The sequence below is a fragment of the Lineus longissimus genome, chromosome 19 (genome assembly GCF_910592395.1).
Source record: "Lineus longissimus chromosome 19, tnLinLong1.2, whole genome shotgun sequence".
Lineage (NCBI taxonomy): Eukaryota > Metazoa > Nemertea > Pilidiophora > Heteronemertea > Lineidae > Lineus > Lineus longissimus.
In genome coordinates, this window is record NC_088326.1 from 5226911 (window position 1) to 5241728 (window position 14818).

The 14818-nt window shown below is 44.5% G+C and overlaps 1 protein-coding gene across 1 annotated transcript; it reads right to left on the reverse strand.

The window, feature by feature from the left end:
• Window positions 1–1409: 1409 nt before the first annotated feature.
• LOC135503077 (uncharacterized) lies at window positions 1410–11334 on the reverse strand. Its single transcript, XM_064796389.1, has 4 exons — window positions 11270–11334; window positions 4254–4639; window positions 3619–3767; window positions 1410–2524 (listed from the first exon to the last, which is right to left on the reverse strand). Exons 2-4 carry the CDS (start codon window positions 4626–4628, stop codon window positions 1813–1815), a joined length of 1236 nt encoding a protein of 411 aa, XP_064652459.1. The 5' UTR covers window positions 4629–4639; window positions 11270–11334; the 3' UTR covers window positions 1410–1812.
• Between the last annotated feature and the right edge of the window lie 3484 nt (window positions 11335–14818).

Genomic DNA, 14818 nt, shown 5'->3' on the forward strand with positions numbered 1-14818 from the left:
GACAAGCCACTTATTTGAAAGTATCTCTCCTCAATCTGTGCTTTAATGTAATTAAGCTGGTTTGTTACTGCATATATTGCCTGATTCCTTGAAATTATGCTTTCCATTGGAGACTGAATGGGGTGGGTAACTGTATCAACTTGCTGATCCAAGCTCTGCTCTACGGTCTTAGGTCTGTTGAACTGGGCGAAAACTGATATGCTTATTTTATGGTGGTAATCATTGAGCTTAAAAAGTACTTCCTCTAATTTCTCCCTGTATTCAAAAACCTGTTTCGCTTCTCTATCAATATTCACTCTAATGGTAACAACAGGCTTGCCAAATTCCTTTGCCAACTCAATTCCTTTAAATTTATTGATGTCATCAAGCTCACCAGTCTCAAAGGAAAGCTTTTTATTTACTTTAGGGATTAGTAATAGAATAGAAGGTACGTGTACCATTGATTTATTTAATTGCCCCTTCGTCTTCCTGTGAGCTGCCATATTGCTGTATGCAATAGATTGATTGCACGTTGGGCAATTAATCTTTTGGTTTTTATCACTCATTATTTAGATTAAAAATTTTTATTAAATTTCACTTACATGTACAACTGACATACCAGGTAGTTCATAGATTAAATTATTTTATTAAATTTCAATTACTCAAATGCACAGCTGACATACCAGGAAGTTCAGACAATCATTCACTCGAGTGAGTCACACGGATTGCATGAATCAGGTGTGTGGTTGTTATTAAATACCAGTGTACAGACTTTACAGACTTTACATGTTGTAATAAGTCTAAAGTAATAGGAAAATGCATGCTAGGTTATTTCGGGTTTTTATTGAAAATAAGGCAACTTCAATTAGGGTATGCATAGTATGCATACCCTAATTAATAGGTTTTGGCCTTATTTTTCAACTACAAAGGTCGTAGATTCGTGGATCGCATTTTCCTATTACTCAGAACCGGGCGCTCTCTCCGTGTATCTACATAAAGGCGATGGTCGTGGCGGACACCTTGATGCTCATTCAGCATGCGGTTTTTCGCCCAGTAGTTTGAGTTGGGACAAGCCGATGAAGACCTAGGAGAGACATTTTCCAGGTAGGCACAGTCTAGCGAAAAAAACTGTCGGCACAAAAAACGATGATCTGAATGATATCTTCCTTGGGACGTCATTTTCGCCATCATGACCAACCAGTTTTTGGCGCCAAGCCCAGTCCTCCCCCCTCACTCAGTAAACTCAAGGGGAGGGGCAAAATTTTCTGTTCGGATCCTTGGTTTTGCCGATCCACCGTCGTTGTGCGTATATCCATACTTCACCGCCGATAAACTCCCCTCCCCCCGCTCGACCGTCAGAAGGGCTGTTACTTTATCAGTAGTCTCCCTGCATTCCCTCCTTTTCCCACCCGTCCCTGTCGCGACAACACTAACATTACACTGACTCATGTTTGTCTCACGAGAAAGGCACTGAATGCCATCATAATGGAAGACCTGGTGTTCTATGAGTAACGGTTCCAGGGATGCTGACCTAACCCAAATGCTGAGTTCATGTTGTAAAGGAGAAGGGTAAGGTTGGCACTATTAATTTAGGCCTCATTCAATTACTTTGTGTCGAGCAAATTGATTGGCCGCCCGTTTATGAAAGTTCGTCCGACGGATTTCCTGGCCCTTTGTGTCGGCGGTGAAAGGAGGAGACTTTAGGACTGATATTCACCGCCGATAAGGCGGCATGGACATGAAGTAGATTGTTTGTCTTTTGTTATTTTCATTTTATTACTGTCACTCGATTTGCCAGTGCGCTTTTACTGCGCTACCGATGCCTTGGGTACATCAGCGTCTTTTTATTTGAACATCACCCGCATCGCCGATGCAGTTTTGAAAGTGTCGAAAGATCGTATCAGCGTCATTCCCTCCGCTTATACCGCCGATGCAGTTCTCTGACTCTGAGCCACATCGTCCGGGCAGGAATGTTGCCCGTCGCGTGCGGTAGAATGCCTTCCCATAGGTCGAACCGCGCACGTTCATCTGCGTCGTCTTTCGCCATTCGGTACCGTCGCCGCAGGTAGAGATGACGTCGACGTCAATGTCGTTTGTGTTGAGCCTGTATCTGTTGATGGTGCCGATGATCATAGCCGCACCGGGACCGTCGTATGACAAATCCTTACCAGTCGAGTCCTCGGAACCTGTACTCGTTTCATCCGTTTCTGCCCTCTCGATGGTTGTGGCTCCGCCTCGTGTATGTTCCGCACCATAGCTTAGTGTCGTACCAGAACCAAGGAATCCAGCAGTTAATGTGGCACTGACTTGGAGCGAAGTAGCCCAGTTGTAATCACGACCATTTGCTATGGTAAAAGCCGCAGTTCGGGTTACGGAGTCGGTTCTGTATAATTTGAGCGTTGACGTATCTTTACTGCAGGTCTGGTCAGCATTGATTCCTATCATGGTCTCTCCCTCATCGACGGTTTCAATGGGGTTTACAACTTCGAGCTTCCTTACCTGACAACCGACGTACAAACAGGTATTGATGCTCCATAAGCGGTCGCTGAAAAGAGGGAGAATGCCAATCCAGAAATTGCGCTGAGTAGGATAACGAGGCGTTACGTATAGGAGGCAGGATAGAACTGTTCTCTCCTCAGAGCAAGATGACAGTATAAAATGTGTCTGGAGATTTAGAGACCTTAGCAATGTACCCAATTAATTTATTACGCTTATCAGTTAATCACATACTCGCGTATATTCCTCTCCATCTATTTATTTTGCAAAAACACGAGTTTAGTACAAGAAAATGAACCGAGAGCGAGAAATCGGCTATTGTTAATTTTGCGCATATTAATTCAAATATGACGTCACTGCTCTCCGATTGGCTAATGTGTTGTAATGTCTCCGGCTAGCCAAACAGCGTAGAAATGTGTATCTGTTTGGCAAGCCGGGCATGCCAAACTGTGCTGATTGTCAGTGCTGTTCGGCAAGCGGCTCTCCAAACAGGGCAAAAATGATCCCCGTTCGGTGAACGGCTTGCCTAATATACCCGGCCTCGATTTTTAAGACCAGATGTGCAGACTGACATGCCAAATTGATCCAATTAGTAAAAAAGTATGACAAAACTGCTTGTTTATTACACACTACCCGAATACACTGTGAATGTGTGATTTACTAATGCGTATGCGTACGGGTGGGGGGGGGGGGGGGGGGGGTGGTTGTTACGGTCAGAGCATACAAGGTGTGTTTAAGGGGAAGGGGATCAGAAAAATTGGTGGTTGGGGAAAAAATACTTTATGGATGGCCCTTTTCCAGCCCAGTGTATAAAATAATGTGACAAATATGCATTGAAACCTCCCTTAGAAGTCACCTCTCTATTATGGACAGCACTTGTCAGTCCAGATGATGTCCTAAAAAGAGAGGTTCTAGTGGACGCTAGTTTTTGTCCTAAATTGGTTGTTTATTTTCAAAGTTACCTCTTTATTATGGACAGCACTTGTCAGTCCCGTGGGTGTCCTAAGTAAAGAGGGGCTAGTGGACACTAGTTTTGGTCCTAAATTGGTTGTTTCCATTCAAAGTTACCTCTCTATTAAGGACAGCACTTCTCAGTTCGGTGGGTGTCCTCAGTAGAGAGTTTCTACTGTAGTTCGTACTCACCCTCTGTTGCCCTGTTCCAATTTTTCCACCGGGATGAACGAGGTGAGTCCGTACATCGCTCGATCGACCTGAAAGTCTTTTACCATGGTTTCACCCCACTTGTTGATGTCACGCTCGGTTCTACATTCAGTCGCAGGTTTCGTATTGAGCTAAAAGACGTTGTTGGTTGTGAGATTCAAAACCCTAGCCAATTAACTACTTAGGTGGTGGCGTAGTCCGTCGGCTATATATGTCACACCAGCATTCGACCTTACGAGAATCTGTTGTAGCAGGAAATTCACCATAACATTTTTACGGATGCGGAATTTCTTTCACAGAGGCTTTAAACCCTTTCTTCTGGAGACAAAGGCATGACATTTTCTTAGATGAATACCTAGTTCATAAACTATATGATTAGTGAAAGAAAATCCCTATGCCTTCATAAATGAGTGGTCATGTAATACATTGCGTACATTTCAAATATTGTAGTTCCTTGGTAAATAACCTGGGAACGGAAAAACCGCCTAGGTGTGCGACGTATAGCTGTATGTGATTTAAATGACTGCGACAAGGCCACGTCCTTATGCCTGGTTGAGCAGTTGGGCGACAAATGAGCTGGCTACAAAGCAGGACCAAAGATATTGAAGTGTACTTGCCTTACAGCATTTGTAAGTCCAGATCCTTCCCTTACCACCGTTGTAACGAGACTTAACACCGGTTATAACTGGCTTGACTTTTGGATTCATGAGTGTATCAAGATCATCACCCTCATCATTGCCGCAGTAGAAGACAATGCTGCCTTCTTGTTCGACTATATCTTCGCTCCAAATACAATCTTCTCCCACGAATCCTTCCGTACAACCGTACTCCCATTTTCTGTCGTTTCTACCATTGTATTGGCTGTTCATCCTGTTCAGGTGATGGAGACTTGGACATTCGAATTCGAAATCACTTTCGTAGGAAGTCCATTTGGCCGTGCTGCTCTGCATGCAGCTGGCGATTACCGCCAGGAGAACTGGTTTGACTATCATAGTGTGGCTTCCTAGAACAGGGAAAAGTTCGCTGTCAATAAAGTATACAATTCACAATCATAGTGTGACTTCCAAGAACAAGGCATAAAGTACGCTATTAATAAAGTATACAATACACAATCATTGTGTGGTTTCCAAGAAAAAGGAATAAAGTATGCTATCAATCAAGTATACAATATTATTTTGAATCATAGTGTGGCTTCCTAGAAAAGGGAATAAACTACGCTGTCAACAAAGTATAGAATACTCAATCGTAGTGTGGCTTCAAACAACCTGGAAAAAGTGTGCCATCCACACACCCCTAGCTAGCATTTCAAGAGGGCTGCAGCGCCATGCCTTAAAAAACAATTTTGAAATGCGCCTTGCCGCTAAAATATGTTTCTTGCCACGCCATGCCCTCCTTTTTTACCACCCTGCCTAAACTAGCTCATTTTATGAGCCTATAATCTGTGCCATTTGAAGCGAGTCTCAATCCCCAGTTTGGCCTTAATATGTAACATATACCTCCCACTGGTAAACCTGTAGACCGGTGCAACCTGCGCAGGGTCGGGCCATCGGCGACTAAACCGTTACCCCCACCAGAGTCCTTGACTTTGGTGTGGTGGGTGGCTAGACACCCAGATGGAACTAAAAACCATATCCATCTTAAGGGCGGATGAGCTTATTGAGCCAACGGCCATCTAGCAATTCCTGGAGAGGAGATGGGCACCACCAGGGATTATCCGGCCTAAGAAACGACCATGACTAAGACGAAAAAGGTAACCAAACCAGATCGGACGAGGCCCGGGTGAACAACGTCCGCGCGCACCACTACTAGCCAGGGTGGTGGCGATAAGTGTGATACTGGCGAAAACGTCATGAAACTAAGAAGAAGACCGTTCATAGCAGGCACGTGGAACGTAAGAACACTAAACGCTGACAGTAAGATCGAGCAGCTAGAACACGAGCTACAACGTTACACCTGGAACATCATAGGGATAGCTGAGGCAAGACTCACTGGAGTTGGGGAGTCAAGAACAGCTGATGGCAACCAGCTCTACCATAGTGGACAAGACAAGAGACATGTAAATGGGACAGCCTTCCTGATCCACAAAGCTACAGCAGGCTCAGTGATGGAGTTCAGACCGATCTCGGACCGTGTCATCTTCATCAGGCTGAGTGCCAAACCTTTTAACCTCTCAGTCATGCAGATCTATGCCCCAACGACGGATGCAACTGACGATCAGTTAAACAGCTTCTATGATGCAGTTACATCAACCTGGCAAGGACTCCCGAGGCAGGATATCCATCTCCTTATGGGAGACTGGAACGCTAAGATTGGTCCAGATGCATACGATCAGTGGAAAGGCACGATTGGCAGACACGGACTGGGCGTCACCAACGACCGAGGTTTACGGCTTCTCGAATTTGCTCAATTCCATGAGCTAACCATCGTCAACACGTTCCAAGCAGGGAAGCAGAGTCGCAAGGCAACTTGGCACTCCCCCAATGGCAAAACCCACAACCTGATAGTCTACATCATGGTGGATAACAGATTCCGCAGCAGCATCAACCTCTCCAAAACAAGGACCTTCCCGGGGGCTGACATTGGCAGCGACCACGACCTAGTGATGACGGCGCTGACCCTCCGATTGAAAAACATCGAGAAGAAGAAGAGTACGAGAGTGTGCTACGACCTCAACAAGCTCAAGGACAGCAACATCCTAGATCAGTTCCAAGTCGAGATTGATGGCCGATTTGCCCCGCTGCTGACAATGCAGTTGGAACCCGAGGACTTCCAGCAACAAGTGGAAGAGAACTTGCGGGAGGCGGCCGAGAAGATCCTAGGGAAGAGACGTCAGAGGAAACAGAAAAGCTGGATCACAGACTCCATCCTCCAAAAGTGTGATGAGAGACGAAAACTGAAACAAACCATGTTCAACTCACCCCAGGAGAGCGAGGCCTACCGAGCTATCAACAAGGAGGTCAAAAAAGAAGTAGGCAAGGCCAAGGAGACCTGGATCCAACAGAAATGTGACAGCATCGAGTCTAGTCTGAGGGCAAACAACACTAAAGTAGCGTACGACACTGTAAAAGAGCTCACCCAGCAGAAGTCGAGCCGGATAAGTTGCATTGAAGACGCCAATGGGACCCTACTCTCCGAGAAGCCAGCCATTGCAAAGAGATGGCACGAGTACTGCTCCGAGCTGTATAACTATCAGATATCGGCTGAGCAAGAAGTCCTCCAAGAGCTAAAGGACCAGACAGCGGACCAGGTTGAAGAGGAATATGATATCCTGGAGAGCGAAGTGGAGGCTGCCCTGAAGAGTCTCAAACATGGCAAGTCCCCAGGATTTGACAACATCCCCGCAGAACTCCTCGCAAATGGAGGAGAGTCAGTGGTAAAAGCGTACACCAGAATCTGCAACCATGTGTTCAAGACAGGGAACTGGCCTAATGACTGGACAACATCGATTGTTGTACCTCTGCCCAAGAAGGGGAACCTGCGGAAATGTAACAACTACAGGACCATAAGCTTGATAAGCCACCCAAACAATATTCTCCTGAAGGTCATCCTCAACCGGCTGCGACCACAATCAGAGGCCATCCTATCTGAGGAGCAAGCCGGTTTCCGCAAAGGCAGCTCCACAACAGAGCAAATATATTCAACCTCAGGGTGCTGTGTGAGAAGCATAGGCAGCTTGGAAAACCAGTGTACCACAACTTCATCGACTACAAGAAATGCTTCGATCGTATCTGGCAGGAAGGTTTATGGGCAGTTCTGAGGAAGTACAACATCAGCCCTGGTATCATCAAGTCCATAGAGGCACTGTACGCAATAGCGAGGAGCATGGTTCGAGTAGGAGAAGATTTCAGCGAGTGATTCCCCACCTCGGTAGGAGCAAGGCAAGGTTGCCTCCTGTCACCAACCCTGTGCAACATCTTCCTCGAGAACATTATGGCAGAGTCGCGCGTCGAACTGGAGTCACCTTTGACAATATCGGGTCGAACGACCAGCGATCTGAGGTTCGCCGATGACATCGATCTCCTACACGGCTCAGCCAGTGACCAAATCCACCACTCACAGAAGGTTGACAAAACCAGTGGCAGATATGGCATGGAAATTAGCCTAGAGAAGACAAAGACAATGGCATCCAGCGGAGGTGAACCGATTGACGTGTGCCTCAGAGACTACCATCTGGAACAAGTGGCAGAGTTCATCTATCTAGGAGCCAGACAAACAGAGGACGGTACGTCCGTCAAGGAGGTGAAGACAGGCATAGCCAAAGCTGCAGCTGCCTTAGCCAGACTGAAGATAATTTGGCGCGACAGAAACATCGCAATGACGTCAAAACTCCACCTTCTAAGATCCTTGGTGATCTCAGTCTTCTTGTATGCAGCAGAATCCTGGACCATGAACAGCGAGATCGAGAAGCGGATCAACGCGTTTGAAATGAACTGTCACAGGAGACTGCTCGGCATACACTATACCACCCACACCACCAACATCCGAGTAAGAGAGCTGGTCATCCAGTACATCGGGCGCCATGATAGCCTCCTAACCATTGCCAAGAAGAGAAAGCTGAGGTGGTTCGGCCACGTCACCAGAGCCAAGGGAATGCTAGCCAATACCATCCTGCAGGGCACTGTAGAGGGGAACCGATGACGCGGCCGACCAAAGAGAATTTGGATGGACGATGTGAAGGACTGGACCGGAAGGAAGACCAGTGACCTAATCCGCCTCGCGGAAGACAGAACCATATGGTCCCGAATCGTCGATAAAACAGGGTCGCCCCAATGGCCGCATGGCTGCGGATATGATGATGATGATGATGACCTTCCATCTGCCACGTGAGGTTAGGCGTAGTTGTGCGAGTGTCAATTATGCTCGTTCAAATTCGAGGCCATATAGTGAAAAAATAGCAGAGATGACCCATGTTTTCACATTAAATGAAAAACTAGATGCATTTGGCTATCTGCCGGTGGTAATGGCATTCCCAAATCATTCATTTTGAACCGATTGAGGCCGTTTGAATATCACACACATCATGCCATTTCTTTGTCAATTATTTACAATTTTCAGGATCCAAGTGGTGTCAAAGGTGTCGCGACCTATCGGTGAACTTATGAATTAAATGCAATAAAAATGTTGCAGACTTCTTTTCTCGATTCATATGAACCCAGAAATGTATGGATTATGGTGCCTATGATGTACGATTAGGCATCAGCAGGAACTGAAAGACTACCTCGTGTCGGTTGCCTGGGGCCTATTTGACGCTGCCCTTGACGCCGTTCCCTGCAATGTGCAATGCCACCGTACCAGATTGTTATGAGATGTTCCCGCGGTTACGTAATCTGGGCTCTGACGTCACTCGTCACTCGTCACTGCTCAAATAATTCTGTGACGCTTTTACTTTTTGTCATTGCGACAGTCGTGCTTTGGTCTCGTTAGGGACTTTTTTCCCGAATGTTCGCGATGATGACTTGTCCCATTAACAGCACGTAACATTTATTTTAAAATGCGTTTCCAATGTGATTGCATGAGGACAACCCATGTGTATCGTATATTACTGGAAACGCCCGATTCCCCTGATTCTGCAGGATTTTTAAATCGGGCATTTTATTTCTTTAAATCAGAAGCATCGCATTTGCTCCTAGCTCTGTTCACCATCCCAAATGGAAATATCGCCAATTGGGCCGGACAAGCACGGAAAACCCCAAATATTATACATTTTTTTCTGGACAATTCTTACAGTGACCATTCTCCCGTGAAAGACTATTGCTTACGCTTCACAAATGGCACTGGACGGCATTTCAACACGGGGCCGCCGCACATCCCAAGTTCAGTGTACACATACGTCGACAACAACAGTATAGTTTTGGTCCTTCATGAAAAAAAAAGTCCTATGTGACTGCCCTGATGTTCCCGATTGGGGGTTTTGAGGTTGAATTTGCGTGTCCTCCGTCCTGGTGTGGAGTGGAGGGGAGCCGGGGAGATTTGGTTCTTCCATGTCGTCTGCGGCGAAAGTCTCTAGTCAAAATCGGAAATAAAACTGTGAAACGTAAAGAGGGCTGACTTGTCCCGTACGCGGATTAGACCGTTGTGATTAAACGTTGCGTCAATCAGTGTCAATACCGTTGCATTGTCCTAAAGTCGCTGCGTCATCCGTGGATTCGGTGACGTCGGGTTGACCCGTGGCGTCGCTCTTCGTGGAGAGACGTTCCCTTCGATGACGCAATTTGGCGTCAGTTTCATTCCTTTATTTTGCAAACCCAGCACAACCCTTCAGTGTACTGCTTTGGCAATACATTGGTGAATATGGACCCTTTCGGGACATACTCACAGTCTTACCACACATAAGATTTCACAGGGTTCACTTTGGTACCTGCACCATTATCCGTCTTTCCTGCACTGATTACTGATGAGAAAACACCTTTTCGAAACCGTTTTCATGGCAACCATCACCCGGCAAGCCAAACCCGCAACACACTATATGTCGCCACCTATGGGGACACATGCGCAACCCGGTTTTCCCACCAAATCTGACGCCAAATTGCGTCATCGAAGGGAACGTCTCTCCACGAAGAGCGACGCCACGGGTCAACCCGACATCACCGAATCCACGGATGACGCAGCGACTTTAGGACAATGCAACGGTATCGACACTGATTGACGCAACGTTCAATCACAACGGTCTAATCCGCGTACGGGACAAGTCAGCCCTCTTTACGTTTCACAACAACAGTATAGTTGTTGACATCCGTGAGTGTTGTTTTACATCCGTCAGTCGACACAGTGAACAAGTTGAGCCGATTTTCCGCTTTAACTTCGATTGTGACGGGTCAAACTCAAAGCACATCCAGGTATAGAAATAGCAAAAATATCCCTTGCGCCCCCTTTGGTTAATGATTGAATATTTGTCCATAATAGGAATACTAATGAAAGACCACACTTTTCAATTGCGTCTACGGACGGGTTTTCGAATGCAAGTTTGCACCATATATATATGCATGCAATTCTAATGACGGACATTGGGTGTGGCCTCTATATTTTCCCCATGATATCGGGAATATTGCTCTGGATTGATATTGTAAAATGAATTTAATTTGTCTAGGAACATTTGTATTGTATGTTTAATGCTTCTACCAGAGTGTATTTAAATGGTGTCGATAAGCCGTTTATATTGCGGTGTGATTTGAGAGACTTCCTGACGTTGTCTATGTAGGCCTAAATGAAACCAGTTCATATTAGAATAGAATGTGTGCGACGAACTTGAATTATTGCTATAGATCTGTTATAAGGTGTTCATTTACATGAGTATGTTTTTTATACTTATTTTTCTTATCATTTGTCAATGTTTGTATATTTCAGAAACGACCATTATTAAATGCGAGTTTAAGAACTTTATAACCCGGCAACATTTATCACTGGATTACATTCCACTGCAACCATCAGTTTATTGCTTGGCCTCCAGCTGTTTGCCCAATCAGACTGGCTTCACCTACTTGCATTCACGTGCTTCAAACTTTTGAGCGAACCGAGTAAGCTTTAAGAGATTGTGTGTCATTCATCAAACCAGAACCAGAAAAACTGAGACACCTGAATGGCAGCACAGTTCTAATAAAAATTTCGGGAAAATGTTACCGTTATCTTTACTTACCGGCAGTGAACTGAGAGGAAAATGAAGAATCGACTGGGACGCGACAACGTTCTGCACACAATAAAAGTATGTGCAGTTGAGAAAGATATTTGAAATATGCAAACTTGATATACAGGTGTTAACCTTGAGTATCGTGTGACGTTTGGGAGAAATTCCTCAACTGTAGTGTTTAACACTTTCACCTCCCACGTTAGTATATATAACAAGAAGGGTATGCCCCTAAGATTGGTTTCGCAGGCGCACGGATAGAGTAACGTGAACACTTAGCAGCGGTGACGTCATCACTACTTGCGGTGTCGTGACGTCGTATGCAACGTCCCTACGCGTAAACGGAGGGAAAAGACGTAAATAACTGGCTTTTGGTCTCACTAGCCAGTGGTGATCAGGTCAACATTGGTCCCCCTTAAAAAAAAAGTTCTTCAATCTCAGGCGATTACCATGGATACAGATGAGCCTATCATATCGCTATTGCTGCATGTTCAAATGTCGGTGTCCTGGGTATTTTGTGAAGAGGTAGCTCTGACGATTATTTGAGGAAAATATCAGCTTCTTCTGTGCACGTCCGCAGTGAACAGGCCTCGCATGCTATGTATAGCTCAATCGGATGTTGACATGAACTGGTTCCTGTCAGAGTGCACATGTTCTCAAGGTGAGACTTCGCGGTCAAAATGCTCAAAGAAAAGCCGCAACGACACCCTATTTTGGTATCAAAATTTAAAATTGTTATTATTTTGCTTTCTCAAGGTGATAAGTAGAAGTTTATAAAAATATTATTTCACCATCCATGTTAATCGTCAAGTTATAAGGCGGCAAGGTGAAATTTTCCAAATTCTCATCGATGTACAGGGTGTCTCATGTATTGTGCTGCCCCCATGTTCTCATGACTGAATTACTTGATAACAATGAAAGCTGGCCAGATGTATTCTAGAAGCGACAAGCTATTCAGAAATGTATAGGTTTATGTGTGAGAGTGATATACTGCAAGGTCGACAGCCACTTGAACAGGGGTATGCATGAAATGACGTCGCGCCATTTGTGGAGCCAGGTAGGCCCGGCCATTGCACTGGCTAGTGAGACCTTTGTAGATATCGCCTATCCATGTAGGCAAAAACAGATAATGAAGTCGGGTTGCCACCTAGACTTAAATGTAACCGTTTTCTCGTGCGCAGCGAAACCGCAGAAATGACGCAGCAGTAAATAAAACGGTTACGTCTAGCTAAACGTTCATGTCGCGCTATCCGTGCGCCTGCGAAACCACCCTATTGACCAAACACCCCCACATTATGGCTAATTTTAACCCCGTTTTAACGCACACTCAGCCCCAGTAGGAGCAGAAACCTTCCCGATAGATTTGAAATATCAAAAGTGACCATATATCCTACTTATATAGGAGTATGGAATATATATACTTTACTAGCATTATACCCGTGGCGCAGGCAGGTTCAAATGGGCTATATCTTGAATAGATTAAATTGCAATGAAAACCTTATGCAATATCAAAGGAGCAATATCGAAGAGACAAATTAATCAAACCATTTGTCCACAGACTCAGACCTATGTAGCGTGCTGTATGCGTGCATAAAAGGTATATCAATTGGTCCGATAGAGATGATGACTGAGGCAATGTCAGTATGCCTCGTTCCTTAGTCAGCAATATGCCCCTTTTTATACGGCGAAGAAGAGGGAGAACTCAGATAAGCCTTCACATGTCGGCTTCCAAATGGCTCGAACCAACTGTACTATCACTACTATAACTTAAAATACGTGCTCCTCCTACATGTAGCGATGTCTCGGGCAAGGCACTTAGTCGACAGGCAAGCTAGAAGTTCAGCACCGTGAGCAGCTCCTTGATAAGGCCATGTCAGGTTCCGATACAGATACATAAAGTAGTGAAAGCTGTGGTGAGCACATAAAAAGACCATGGTCACCTTAATTTGAAAATCCCTTCATAATCAAGGGCTGGCTCTGACTAAAACAATACCCATAAACAATAGACCCCAAATTTGACCCCAGCTCCTTACTGCGGGAAAACCCAAGTCCAGCAACCAAAAGTACCAAAAATACATTTTTGTTTACATTTGAACTGCACACATGCGTTTGTTTACAATTTCATTTCCCGCGAAATCTCGAAAATCAGGTGACCTGCAATCGTGGATTGAAAATATCATTAACCTGGGTTCAGCAGGTCATCAGGTATACCGGCTGTTCCAATCATCTCCCTACAGCCAGCTGTTCAAAATATTATGTTATTCACCCCACAGGGAGTGCAGGTAATTGATTAAGCCACTGCATAACTTAACAGCAATGGCTTGGCTTCTGTGAGTGGTAAGGAGAATTGACAGTGTCCGATTAAAAATCCCTCATTACTGCTCCGCTGAAGTAAATTTCCGAAAACAAACATAACGTTGCATCAGGATAACATATCACCTGCCAACGTGCAAAATTGCGAGACGAAACACTACCCCCAAATGGCATTTTATCGAGCCGCCTTATAGTATTATGATATAGATATATGCGTATATCATATCACATGTTTAGAAATCCCATTTCATGTCTATCAACATTTTTCTAATTTAATACAATATCTAATGGGATATTTGCTAGTTTTGTGATTTTGAAGCCAAGTTTCTAGCTCATTTAGATTTGAAAACGGTTCATTTTCCCACCGATGAGCTTGTTTTGGCAGACATATAAGAGCAAAGTGGTGTGAGGTATACTGTTCCAATATATTTGAACGCGCAATTTGACTTAAACGTGTACATCAATTTTTTAGTCACCTCATAAGAAACAATTTACAGTATATGTCGCCATTGAATACAACCTGATTTTGTTTTTTTTTAAATATCAAATTGCAATCAAATGAGGGTGAATGCAGCTTAATTGTGGTTTGATTATTGTTATGTTTGGCAATTAGCAGATAATCAACACATCTGCCTAAATTCTTAGATCGTTCTCATCTATGTAATTTATATTGTATGTATTTGTAACCCGATAAATCATATTATGTGTACCTCATGTGGAGAGTAAATATTTTTCGTTGAATTTTGGTCGTTCCATCATTGGTCTGCACCTCAGCTCAGTTGGTAGCGGAATTAAAAATGGCTTCATCATGGCTTCCAGTTAACTTCCCGAGAGAGCTGTGGGGTGAAGGGAGACTTGCCGTGACCTGACTCTTTATTTGAAAAACTCTGCCTGGAGGAAATATACCGCTAACACAAAAACTGATGATGGTCATGTAAAAACATATTGTTGTCATGATATCAAGTAGATGTAAACTGGAAGTACGATTGGAACGATTAATATCTGCGCTATACCTAAGAAAACTTCGTTTTCTTGCCCAAATCACTCTAATTTCAAGTTGCCAAAACGCCATCAATTTACATCTTCTATACTACACCTGTACAAAGCATTCTCGACTAACACATAGTATCTACTGCAAATCATGTAGGCCTACATTTAATTAAATGCATCTGACATGTTCCATATCAGAAGCATAACATGCATCACACAATGACCCAATTGCTTAGTAATCGTTTTTTGCGAGCGTTT